This window comes from Mus caroli, chromosome 5, assembly GCF_900094665.2.
Source record: "Mus caroli chromosome 5, CAROLI_EIJ_v1.1, whole genome shotgun sequence".
Lineage (NCBI taxonomy): Eukaryota > Metazoa > Chordata > Mammalia > Rodentia > Muridae > Mus > Mus caroli.
The window spans coordinates 105,622,604-105,634,563 of record NC_034574.1 but is presented as its reverse complement, the minus strand read 5'-3'; the positions used below and the strand labels follow the sequence as shown (position 1 = coordinate 105,634,563).

General features: G+C 51.0%; 1 protein-coding gene across 1 annotated transcript in view; it reads left to right on the top strand.

The window, feature by feature from the left end:
- Positions 1 to 8,936, top strand: part of Myo18b (myosin XVIIIB) — a 208,929-nt gene extending 199,993 nt beyond the window's left edge. Inside the window, exons 44-45 of the mRNA XM_029477836.1 lie at positions 4,380 to 5,619; positions 8,729 to 8,936. Of these exons, the coding sequence (XP_029333696.1) occupies positions 4,380 to 5,607 (1,228 nt within the window). The 3' untranslated portion in view covers positions 5,608 to 5,619; positions 8,729 to 8,936. The remainder of the gene's footprint in view (positions 1 to 4,379; positions 5,620 to 8,728) is intronic.
- The last annotated feature ends 3,024 nt before the right edge of the window (positions 8,937 to 11,960 follow it).

Genomic DNA, 11,960 nt, shown 5'->3' with positions numbered 1-11,960 from the left:
GAGAGAGAGAGAGAGAGAGAGAGAGGAGAGAGAGAGAGAGACTACCCTAGAGGATACCTGGAGGGCAAGAATGAGGGTCACAGGTCTGGGTGCCTGACCACAGGCTATGTTTAAAGGCTCCAGAGCTGGGACAGGATATGCCAGCCTCAAGTGGCAGAGTCAAGATTCTTTCCCCAAAGTCCAGAGGATTTCTGGATCAATAAATCCCACAGTAGCTGCACAGAATTGGCATACAAAGAACTTCATACACAGACATCTGATGCAGACAGCCACAGGGAAGGCTGAGAGGGACCAGGGATGAGGAATTATCTGTCTCCACTTCTCACTCAACACCCCTGTCCCCTGCAGTCTCCACAAGAATCCACTTGACATGGCTTGTGACCCTGCTGATCTTCAAAGGCACCAGGCCTTCCCAACAAGGCAGGGCCAAGCCCTGCTCATGAAGCCAAGGCCAGCCACACCCACAGCACTCAGGGCCCCCACCCTGGGCCACCTGCACCTTACAATGCAGTCTGGACTGCATACCCACAACTGAGATCCTGGCTGATCCTGCTGCCCAGTGCTCCCCCACCTGTTTTGTCAGAAATATAAATGGCAGTACTGGATTGTCCTATGATTCTCATACCCCTCCCCCTGCCCTTACCTTTCTGCCCCTTCCCTTCCCCAGCATCTGAGCTTTTCATCTTCCTTCCAGCCCTACCCTCTGGAGGTCTACCAGTTGTCCCTTCCTTGCTCTACTGTTGGTCCTTACAGCTTCTAGACCTTCCCTTCTTCCTGTGTCTCTGTCCCCCTCTTTCCCTTTTCCTTTTCCACCCTCCTCCTTCTCTACCCTGAGTAAGTCCACCATTTACTGAGCACCTACTGTGTGCCAGGCTGAGTACTGAGTAGCTCCAGGACTGAGAGACAGCAGTCCCGTCCCCCCCCCCCCCCCCGCCCCCAAGTCCCAGGCGGAAAGCATGCTGAGTGGCAGGCGATGAATGAGACTAAGGCCTGAGATACATTCATCACACCCACCTCCTTGCAGGGCCAAGACAGCATGGAAATAACTTTTGTCATCTCAGCTGCAGCCCACTGGCCCTGGCAGCTCAAAGCTGTTTATTAAAAAGGAGAATGTGATGAACAGAGTGGATGCCACTTTGCAGTGTGTAGTATGTGTGGTATGAGCGTGTATGTGTGGGTGTGTGTATTCACATGGGTGTGTGGTGTTTGGGGGTGTGTGAGGGTAAGGGTGTGCATGTGTTGGTGTGTGAGATGTGTATGTGCCCATGTGTATGAGTGTATGCATGTGAATGTGAGGTGTGTGTGTGTACATAGTTGTGTGTGTGTGGTGTGTGAGTGTGTGCTTACATGGATGTGTTGGTGTGTATGATGTGCATGTGNACACATGCGTGAGTGTATTCATGTGTGTGTGAGGTATGTGTGCATACATGGGTATGTGAAGTAAGCTGTGGTGTGTTTGTGATGTGCGTGTGTGCACATGTGTGTGTATTCATGGGTGTGTGCATACATGTGTGTGTGAGGTGTGTATGTGCATAGGTGTGTGGTGTGTGTTTATGGTGTGTATGTGTGTGCATACATGTGTGTGTGAAATGTGTGTATATGTGGTTGTGTGTGAGGTGTATATGTGTGTATGTATATAGCTGTGTGGTGTGTGTGTATGGTGTATATGTGTGTGCATGGGTGTGTACATACATGTGTGTGTGGAATGTGTGTGTATGTAGGTGTGTGAGGTGTGTATGTGCATAGGTGTGTGGTGTGTGTGTATGGTATGTGTGTGTGTGCTCATGAATGGGTGTGTGTGATGTATATCAGTATGTGTATGTGTGTGTGCATGGGTGTGTGGTATGTGTGTGTGCGTGAATGGGTGGTGCATGTGTGTGTGTGTGTGTGTGTATGTGTGTGTGTGTGTGTTGGAGGGAGACATTCTAAAGCACTGCTCTTGACAAGCAAGCCTTCAGGTGACTGGGAAGCAGCCATTAGGTTTCACCCTCGGTGCTCAGGCAGGTTCAGCTGTGACAGGACAGGAAGTGACAGGCAAGAAGCAGGAATGAAGGCGGCTGCTGTGGAGAAGCGTGAAGCTTTTGTTGTAGCACACGGGGCTGCCTGCTTCTTGCTGAGTGATGCAAGGTCACTGCCCATCTGGTGGCCAGCCATTCTCACTCATGATCTCACTGGGGTGAGTGGTGGGGGTGTGTCTGCAGGCTGGGAGGTTGGGGGATAGGATGCTAACGACTAAAGTCGTTAGCAATTGGCTGTTACTCATTTCTGTGTTCTTGATTATGGAGTGGATGCCAAGCACAGAACTGAAAGCTTTTTCTTTGTTTTCCTAACCAACTGCCTATGAAGCCAACATTGTAAAGCCCCGACAGTGGGGCTTCCTGCAGGGTGGGAGGCAAGAGAGAACAGGGCTGGGGCTGGCTAGGTCCTGGCTCACTGCTGTTGCTTATACTTGTCCTACAGGGTCTAGCATGAAGCAGGGTTCAGTGAGCGCATCCAGCCCTACGCTCCATCCTTATGAAACTGTTTAACCAATCACAATCTGGCAGCATCTCACAGGGGTCACACTGGTAGGATCCTCTAGGAGAGAAGCCCATGGATGTAGCTCTGACCTCCAGTGCCGTGGCCTCTGAGTCATGATAACAAAATGCCATAGTCCAAGTGGCTTATAGACCACAAAAGTTGATTACTCAACATCTGTAGGCTGCAAGCCCAAGTTCATAGTGCGAGCAGATTCAGTGTCTGGTTCATGGGTGTCTGTCTTCTCTATCCTGGTGTGGAGGAATGGGACCGTTAGTTTGTCTGGGGCCTTCCCCACCCCCACCGTGTGTGTGTGTGTGTGTGTGTGTGTGTGTGTGTGTGTGTAGGCCAGAGGTCAACCTCAGATGGAGTCTCTGTCCACTGTCCACCTTGCGCTTTGAGGCAGGGTCTCTCACTGGCCTGGAGCTTACCAATTAGCATAGCTGGCTAGCGGTCTGCAAAAGCCACCCATCTCTCCCTCCTCAGCCCTGAGGTGACACACACAACTGTCACACCAGCTTTCATATGTCAGGTTAGGTCCTCACATTTGTGTGGCCACTGAACCATCTCCCCAGCCCTGCAAGAGACTCTCCCTGCAGATTCTATTGTCTAGCACCTGTGGGGTATAATCACCAGCTAAGAATAGAGGGGCCGGAAAAGACCCCCCCCCACTGTGCTTTCCTGTCCCAGACCCCCCACTGTGCTTTCCTGTCCCGTCAGCCATCCCTCAGTGCGTTTTTATCCCCAGACTCCAGAGCCATATCCCTGTGATCAGAATAGAAGTGGCGATTCCCAGCCAGAGGCAAGATGCCTTCCTCCAAGCTTTGTGCTGGCTTCCCAGCCATCTTGGCGTGTGGCAGACCTTCCACACTTGTCCCCCTTGTCACAGAGCCAAGAGGCAGCTAGAGCTGGGGCACACCTTGCTTGGTCCCACCTCCCTGCTGGCTTACTCTAACAGCTGTGTCCTCCTTGCCCAGATCTGACATCTGACATTCTCTTCTGTTTTTAAATAAATTATGAGACTTCACTGGTGGGTAGACAGGGGCTTGTTTCCCTGAGAAGGACGGCATGGACATTTTTTATTTATTACGAGAAGCACTGCTGGCCTGCTACCTTCCTCCTTTAAACAAACAAACAAAAAACACCCTTTATATATGGTCTGTAATTCTCACACACGATTCAAGACTGCTTTGGGGATGTGGTGCACAGCTGTCACAAACTGCTGAATAAAAATGGAACCCTGTGTCCCAGAACAGAAGCTGCCTGTTGCCCCACCACCACCACCGCTGCACCCATGTCCCCTGGAAGAGTTGATTTCATGTGAATCTTTTCCTTTAGGGGAAATGATATGAACTGCCCCCTCCCCCATCCTCCACTTCACGAAGCCATCAGAGGTCTCATAAAAGACTGCACCGAGATACAACGGGGGCGCCTAATGCTCCAGCACCGCACTTGTTGCAGCTGTCCTCTGAGTTTGCCCTTAAATAAATAAGCCACACCTGCGTGTTTCCCCCCTCCACGATTGGAAAAAGGAATTACTCACTCAGCGTACCTCTAGGGTGATGTTCTACCCAGTCAGAGAGAATGCCCCGGTAAGCCCATGTCTCTCACAGTAGTAGCTCCTGGGTTGATCCACTCAGATGTACTTAGCTGTGTTTAATTATAGATAGAAATTACACCTCCGAAAGCAACTCAAAATCATTTACGCAGCTGGAGGCTCCACATCGAGTCACGTGACTCGCTCGAGGTTCAGTAGCGCCTTTACCGAGAGACAAAATAGCACTCACCCCCCAGGCTTAGCAGCTCCCTAGATCCCGTGAATCGAGGTTTCTAGTGATTGTCTTTTTTTCTTCTTGACACAGGGTAAGTGAAGAAGCTGGAGATTCTGAGAGGCTGAGAACAGCATCTTCGGCTTTGAGCGGAGCCTGGGATGCTGCCAGAGATGCCTCGAAGGCCAGTTCTGACTCTCTCCACCCAGTCTTCCCACAAAAGCCCTACCATTTGGGGAATGGGGAAGGCTTTGCTGTCCACAGAAAAAGCACCCTGGAGCATTCAGGCCCCCTGTCCTCGTCTCCCCCTTCCCAGCGCACAGCTGTGTCACCCCCGTCCAGAGACAAGCTGCCCAGCCCGTCAGCGGCCCTCTCAGAGTTTGTGGAAGAGCTCCGCAGGAAGAGAGCCCAGAGAGGCCAGGGTTCCACTCTGCATCTGGGAGATGGCCCCGTGCTTCCCATCTTCCAGACCACCCGGGCTTCCTCACTTAGGAGAGGCAGAGCCAGTAGCGACGAGGGAGACCTCTCACTGAAGACCAGGGTGAAATCTCCTCTGGGAGCAGAGGGGATCCCCGGGGCCACAGCCGGTCTCTCCCGGTCCACCAGTCTCAAGTGCATCTCCTCAGAGGGTCCAGAGGACATCACCCTACTGCCTGACAAGCAGAAGACACACTTTGGCTCCTGCGAGTCCCTCTTAGAATCGGGACCCTGCACGAGGAGAAAGTTGAGCTCCCCCACGGGACTCCTGTCACCTACACTTCGTCCCAGGCGGCCGTGTCTGGAGTCCTCCGTGGATGACGCCATCTCCTTAGAACTTGGGAAGGAACCTCTGGTCTTCCAGAATCGACAATTTTCTCACCTGGTGGAAGAAACTCTGGACAGTGACCCATTCAGCTGGAAGCTTCCGAGCCTCAACTACAGACGCCAGACCAAAGTGGACTTTGATGACTTCCTCCCGGCCATCAGGAAGAGTGATACTCCTTCATCCGGGGCTGCCAAAGATGGGAAGGAAGCTTCGAAGCATCCGGGAGTCCACTTTGAGATGGGAGAGGCTGCCGACCGCTCCTTTCTCTCGGGGATCAAAACCATTTTGAAGAAGAGCCCAGAGGTCAAGGAGGACCCCGCTCACCTCTCTGACTCTTCTTCCTCCTCCAGCTCCATCGTGTCCTTCAAAAGTACGGGCGGCACCGGAAGTGGTCCAAGAGTCCCGAGACTCCAAGGTGATGGCGGGGAGCGGATGTCCCCCGAGCACAGAGATCCTGGCTCTGCAAGGAGAGACGATGACGTGGAAAGCATAATGAGGAAGTACCTCCAGCAGTAGGGACCACTGCAGGTAAGAACAAACTGCCGGGAAGGGTAGACAGCAGCTAGGACAGCCTCCAGGGAAATGGGGCTTGCTCAGCTTTAACCCTGGGGTGGCTTTGCTTCGAAGTGTCAAAGGCTCTAGCGGAAGTCACAGGTGTCTCTGTAAGATGCAGGAGGATGTGTCAGAGAGCAGAGGATCCTGAAGGATGCTGCTACAGTGGCGGAGGAGCTGGGGTGAGACAGCTCAGTGGGCAGAATGCTTTCCCAGCAAGAATGATGGCTTGAGTTTGGATCCCCAGCACCCGTGTGAAAGTCAAATGGGCATAGTGGCCAACCATCAACCTCATAACTCAGGAGATGGAGACAGGGGAGCCCTGCTTGGCATCCAGGCATGTCATTGTCACACAGACAAGCCCTGGGTTCAGCAAGACCCTGACTATACATATTAAGATGGGAAGAGAGTAAAGAAGGCACTTGAAGTCAGCCTAGGGCCTCCCCAAGTGTGTGCATGAATACACATGTAAAAAGAGAGAATGACAGGTTTGGAGAGATGGCCCAGTCAATAGAGCCCCGTAAGCCATTTGATCCCCACAACCCATTGTAAAAACACTGCCTGTAGTAGTGTATGCTTGTAACCCTAGCACCAGAGAAGTGTAGACAGCAGGTGACTGGGGCTCATTGGCCACCCATACTGGCCTAATCAGTAAGTTCTAGGTTTAGTGCTGTCCCCTAAAGCAAGGTGGATATTTCCTGAGGAACAACACCTGAGGTTGTCCTCTGACCCCAGTGGGTACACACATGTGCACATGTACACAAAGACAGTGCCAGCCCATTAATGTCTCCATTGAGTCCTGTTTACCTAACCCCTTTCCATGTGGGGTCAAAGGGACTGCTGGGACATTCTGTCTACAGAATATTCTTACTGAGCCACCCAAGGCCAGATTGGAGGATGCATGTCCAACAGTGAGATCCGATGCTTGCTTTCTCTATAGAGGGAAACTAGGGTTCAGAAGAGGGGGATCCAAAATCCGTACAGAGTCCCAGAGCAGCAGTGAGGAAGCCAATGGGATTTTCTCCACCGCCGCCTTCCCTTAAACAAGCACAGGGCATGGGTCTGTCACATGCAGAATGACCTCCTTCAAACTCACGTTTCGGCTATTGGTTGCCAGTAACAATAATCCAAGAGGCTACCTACCTATCCCCAATTCACAGGCTGACCAACTGAGGAGAGCTCAAAATCACCTGGGCAGATCTGAGACCCTGAACCCCAGAATACTCCCTTGTCTCTCCAAGGCCTGCCTTCTGCCTACCACCCAGGTGTCCTAAGCAAGGAAGCCAGAGATGCCCTGTAGCCCTCAGCCGACACAAGCATCTCACTACGGGATCTTGACACCCGAGGCGGAGATGCCAAGCAGTTGCACAGCAGTTACCCGGTGTATGAACCGCCACAGCTGCCAGGCCTCCTGGCAGCCTGTGCTCACGTTCCTGCTCCTTTGAGAGATACCCTCGGGCCACTGTAAAGTCACTGCCCCTTCCGCAGAGACCTGCTTGGGCTATATCCGAGCAAATTAATTTGACTTAGCATGGCCTTCTCTCTGCTCTCAATTACCGAGTAAAGATCTGATATTCATTTACATTATTATGCTCTCAGGGACATGGGAAGCCGTTTCAAAGGCCAAGAAAAGAGCATATGTCCACAAGGGGGTGGTGCCTGGTACATGCTGGCCTGGAACATCTTGTCTCTGCCATTTTTTTTTTAATTCAAGTGTCCTCTTCCCTCCGAGAGAATGTTCACTGTACTGTTGAACACTGGCTACACATCTCCCAGATTTCCAGTCTGGGGTTCTAAACCACACTGCACAGATCTGCTCCCCAGGCAAGCCCCAGCTTCAACTCACCCCTCCCCCATTGCAAGCCATGAGCTTATAGGCAAGCCATGGGGTCTTATCCTCAGTAGGGTAGTTAGTGGACAGTAGCCAGTACCTGAAGGTTTAATGAGAATTCAAAAAATCAGCGGGGTTGGTGGTATACACTTATGATGCCTGTGCTGGGGAGGCTTGGGCAAGAGAGTCACAAGTTCAAGGGCAGCCAGGGGTATGTAATGAGACTCTGTCTCAAATATACACACATACACACAAATACATGTATACATACACACATATATACACATACACACATATGCACATGTACATATATACACATACACATTCATAAAGACACATTTACACATATATTATACATATACACATGTACCTATACATACACATTCATACATACATATATATACACATACATACATATACATGCACACACATTCATACATACATAAACTTCATACAAACACAAACACAGATATATACATATATACATACATATATATACACATACATACATATACATGCACACACATTCATACATACATAAACTTCATACAAACACAAACACAGATATATACATATATACATACATATATATACACATGCATATATGTATACATATAAACACACATACACACATATATACATTTATATAAACACATGTTCATACAGACATACATATACACACATACATACACATACACACACACACACACACACATACACACAAATATACAAATACAAGAGCCAAAAATAGCCTGGCCTTTGCTTAGTGGAAGGCAGGTTACTCTAACTTTATGTCCTGTGCGGCCTGCCTCCTGTGATCCACTTATAAAGAGGAAAAGTTCACAGTGGCTCAAGGTTCTGGAAACTTCTCTGTGGCTTCAGGACTGTGGAGAGTACCACAGTGCAAAGCTACTCCCCCAGGGTGGATAGAAAAGGAGAGAAAGGAGACTAGTGTTCATAGAAACATTATGGGGGAGAGGGGTCCCCCAGTGGCTAGAAACAGCTTTTCAGCATCTCCCAATAGCATTATGCAAAGCCTTTAAACTCGGGCCTTTGGGGACAGTCCAGCTGGTCCTTTAGGAATCTGTCCTGCCTTCCTCCAGTGGTGTCTCCTCAATGCCCTACATTCTCTCTGTTAAGCCCCCCTTCCTCCAGGCTTGGAGAACTCCAGACTTGCCCTCTCCTCTTCCCCATGAGATCTTCCCCCCGATGTCTTCTCAGCTCTCTCTGACACTCACCTGTGTTTGCTTCCAGCCTCCCTAGACACAGCTGCTGTCAGAGACTCCCTACTCCAAAGCACTGGAGAGAAAGAGAGAGAGAGAGAGACCAGGCTCCTGGGGCCTGCCATCCAGAGCCAGACCACATGGCCACCCTCAAGACATAGGACAGGCCCAGAGAGACATGTCCTAGCAGATCACCAGGCTATGCATATGCTTGGTCTGTATTCAATAAAGTTGCCTTCCCTGGAGTCTGTGTGGTTTCTCTGTTCAGGTGTGGCCATCTTGGACTCTGTAGGGTACAGGTGGGGCAGTGAGGGTCCCAAAGAATGAGATCGACACAAGTACTTACTAGAATGGGCTGAATGCTGCCTTTTCCCTCCAGCCATGTCTACGGGCTCTGACCTTCCTCTCCATCTAGCCATTTCATCTTTGAAGAAGTGTGACCACTGCTAGCAAGCCTTCCCAGATCCCCCCACTCTCTGCCCTGTGGGTTGTGTGAATTTATATGTTTGTATGCACATGTACAGGTGTATATGTGTGTATTCATGTGTATAGGTTCATACATGTGTGTGCGCACATGTATGGGTTCATATGTGTGCATATGTCGGCCAGGCACTAGACATCTTCCACCTTTTACCTTGAGTGCACTCGCTTACCCAGCTTGCCCAGCTGTTCCCGGGAGTCTAGGTCAATGCCCCTCCCTAGCGCTGGGATTACAGCTCTATATGAGTTACTTCTCTATCACTGCGATAAAACACCACAACCAAGGTGAGAAGGAAGGGCTTACGGTTATGGAGGGATAGCATTCATCACCATCACAGTCGCAAGTGGCAAACATGGCAGCAAAAACGGACACTGGGGCTCTCCTGTCATGAACTATGAGCACAAAACAGAGCCGAGGAACAGGAAGTAGCAGGAGTCTTAAAACTCTCAGAACCCACCTCCAGTGACACACCTCCTTCAGGGCCATACTTCTCAAGCCTTCCCAAACAATGCCACCAACTGTCAACTGACCGAGTGCTCAAATACAGGACACTCATTCAAACCACTAGAACCACTAAGCCCAGCTTTTCCCTGGGTGCGGGGGAATCCACACTCAGGCCTGCATGCTTGTGCTACAAGTGCTCAGGCCCAGGTCATTGTCCTTCGTCTCCCTGGATCCCCACATTTACCTCTGTCCTGTCCTGTCCTTTCTATTTCTGTTTTGTGAGTACAAAAAAACATGCACACCATCAAGAGCCTCCACGAGTGAGTGAGCCCCGCACCCTGAACACACAAGACAGGAATAGATGTGTATCCAGTGTGTTACAGAATTTGTAACTAGGCACTCCCCCAGCCCCACCCAAACTCAACCCCACCCATACTCACAGCCACACCCACACTCAGCCCCTCCTACTCACAACCACACCCATACTCAGCCCCACTCACACAATCTCGCAGCCAGCCCCCCCACAGCCAGCCCCTCCTACACTCAGTCCCTCCCACACCAAGCTCCACCCATGCCCAACCCCTCCCATTCCAAGCCCCTCCCATGAACCCACATGAATTCCAAGTCCCTCCCACACCAAGCTCTGCCCACGCTCAGCCCCTCCTACACCAAGCTCCTCCCACACTCAGCCCCTCCCACTCACAACCACACCCACACACATCCCCACTCACAAAATCTCACAGCCAGCCCTGCCCACACGAAGCCCTTCCCACCCAGCCCCTCCCACACCAAGCCCCACCCATGCACAGCCCCTCCTACACCAAGTCCCTCCCATGAATGGAATGGCCTCTCCCACATCAAGCTCTTCCCATACTCAGTCATTCCCACACGAAGCCCCCACCATGCCCAACCCTTCCCATGCTCAGCCTTTCCCACTCACAGCCCCTCCTACTCCAAGCCCCTCTCACACTAAGCTCCCCCACTCAGCATTCACACTTCAGAACACTGGAACTTTAAACTGCGTGAGGCACAACTTCCAGCCTCACAGCCAAGATACCCTTTTCTTTAAGCACTCTCAAAGGATTCAGAATAGTAATTACCAGTTAATAACAGCCAGGTAATGGTCATTGATCACACACCATGTGGCTGCTACTACGCCAGCATTTACATAGTTATCCCTTGCAGTGTTATAAGAAGCTCTGAAAGATAACAACGGAGACTCCTTCTTACAAATATGGGACCCAAGGGCCTCTGAATTCCCTCCACTGTCTTCGTTCCCCCACAACTGTGCCTGTGTTGTGGGGGACCCATTGCCTGAATCGCTCTGTGACTCGTGGGTGCGCCTGGCTGTGGAGACAATATAGCAGTCTTTAGGGCAGAAGTGTATGTATCCTCTCAGTTCTGAAGACTGGCAGCCAATGGCCAAGAAGCCAGCCATCTGAGGAGAGTGGGAAACTCTCTTCTCCCCAGTGCTGCTCACCAGCTTCCCTGTCTGTACATCTGAAACCACCCCACCCTAAGGAACTTCTTTTAAACTTGATTCCCTATCTCTACATAAGGTCATGTTCTGGGATGCTTGCCATTGGAACTTTGACCTTTCTCTTTTGTGTTGCTAGAGTGGACACAAACTAGTCAAAACAGTGGGTAGGAGGAAAGGGTCGCACATCAGCTCTGAGCACGCTCAGTGTTGAGGGCAGAGACTCAGCTCTGAGCATGCTCAGTGATGGGGGGCAGGTGGTGAGGGTGGAGAGTCAGCTCTGAGCATGCTCAGTGGTGTGGGTGGGGTCTGAGCATGCTCAGTGGAGACAGCAGGAAAGATGGTGAGGGGCTTGGGCTGGGTTGTGGAGCACCAAATGCAGCGCACGTAGGGTGCTGCAGACTTCTTGTGTTCCCATTATCCCATTAAGAGATCCATTGAGGAGCCTGGAGCCTCCTCCTCCAGCTTCCCTTTTCCCAGAGCAGAGAGAAAGTCCATCAGTTTGTCGGGGGAGCATCCAGAACATCTGGGTTCAGAGATCCTGGTGGGGAAGGAGTGATCCAATAGCATACTGAACTTGACCATGGCATCTGTTCAGGAGCTACATGCCCCACCAAAGAGCTCACAGAGTCACAGAGCCTCGGCCAACTCACCCCTCTCCCTGAGCCTCAGCTTCCTCCTCTCTGCAGCGTGAGCACTGAGTAATCAAGTCCAGAGAACAGAAGTGAGTACACAAATTGTATCGTTTCCTAGACACCCCACAGCAGAATTGTACTGGCTGCATGCCCTCAGGAACAAGGGTTTTACTTCAATTTATAAGGCATGGATCTGAAGCCACTTGTCCTGGGTTTGGTTTTTCGG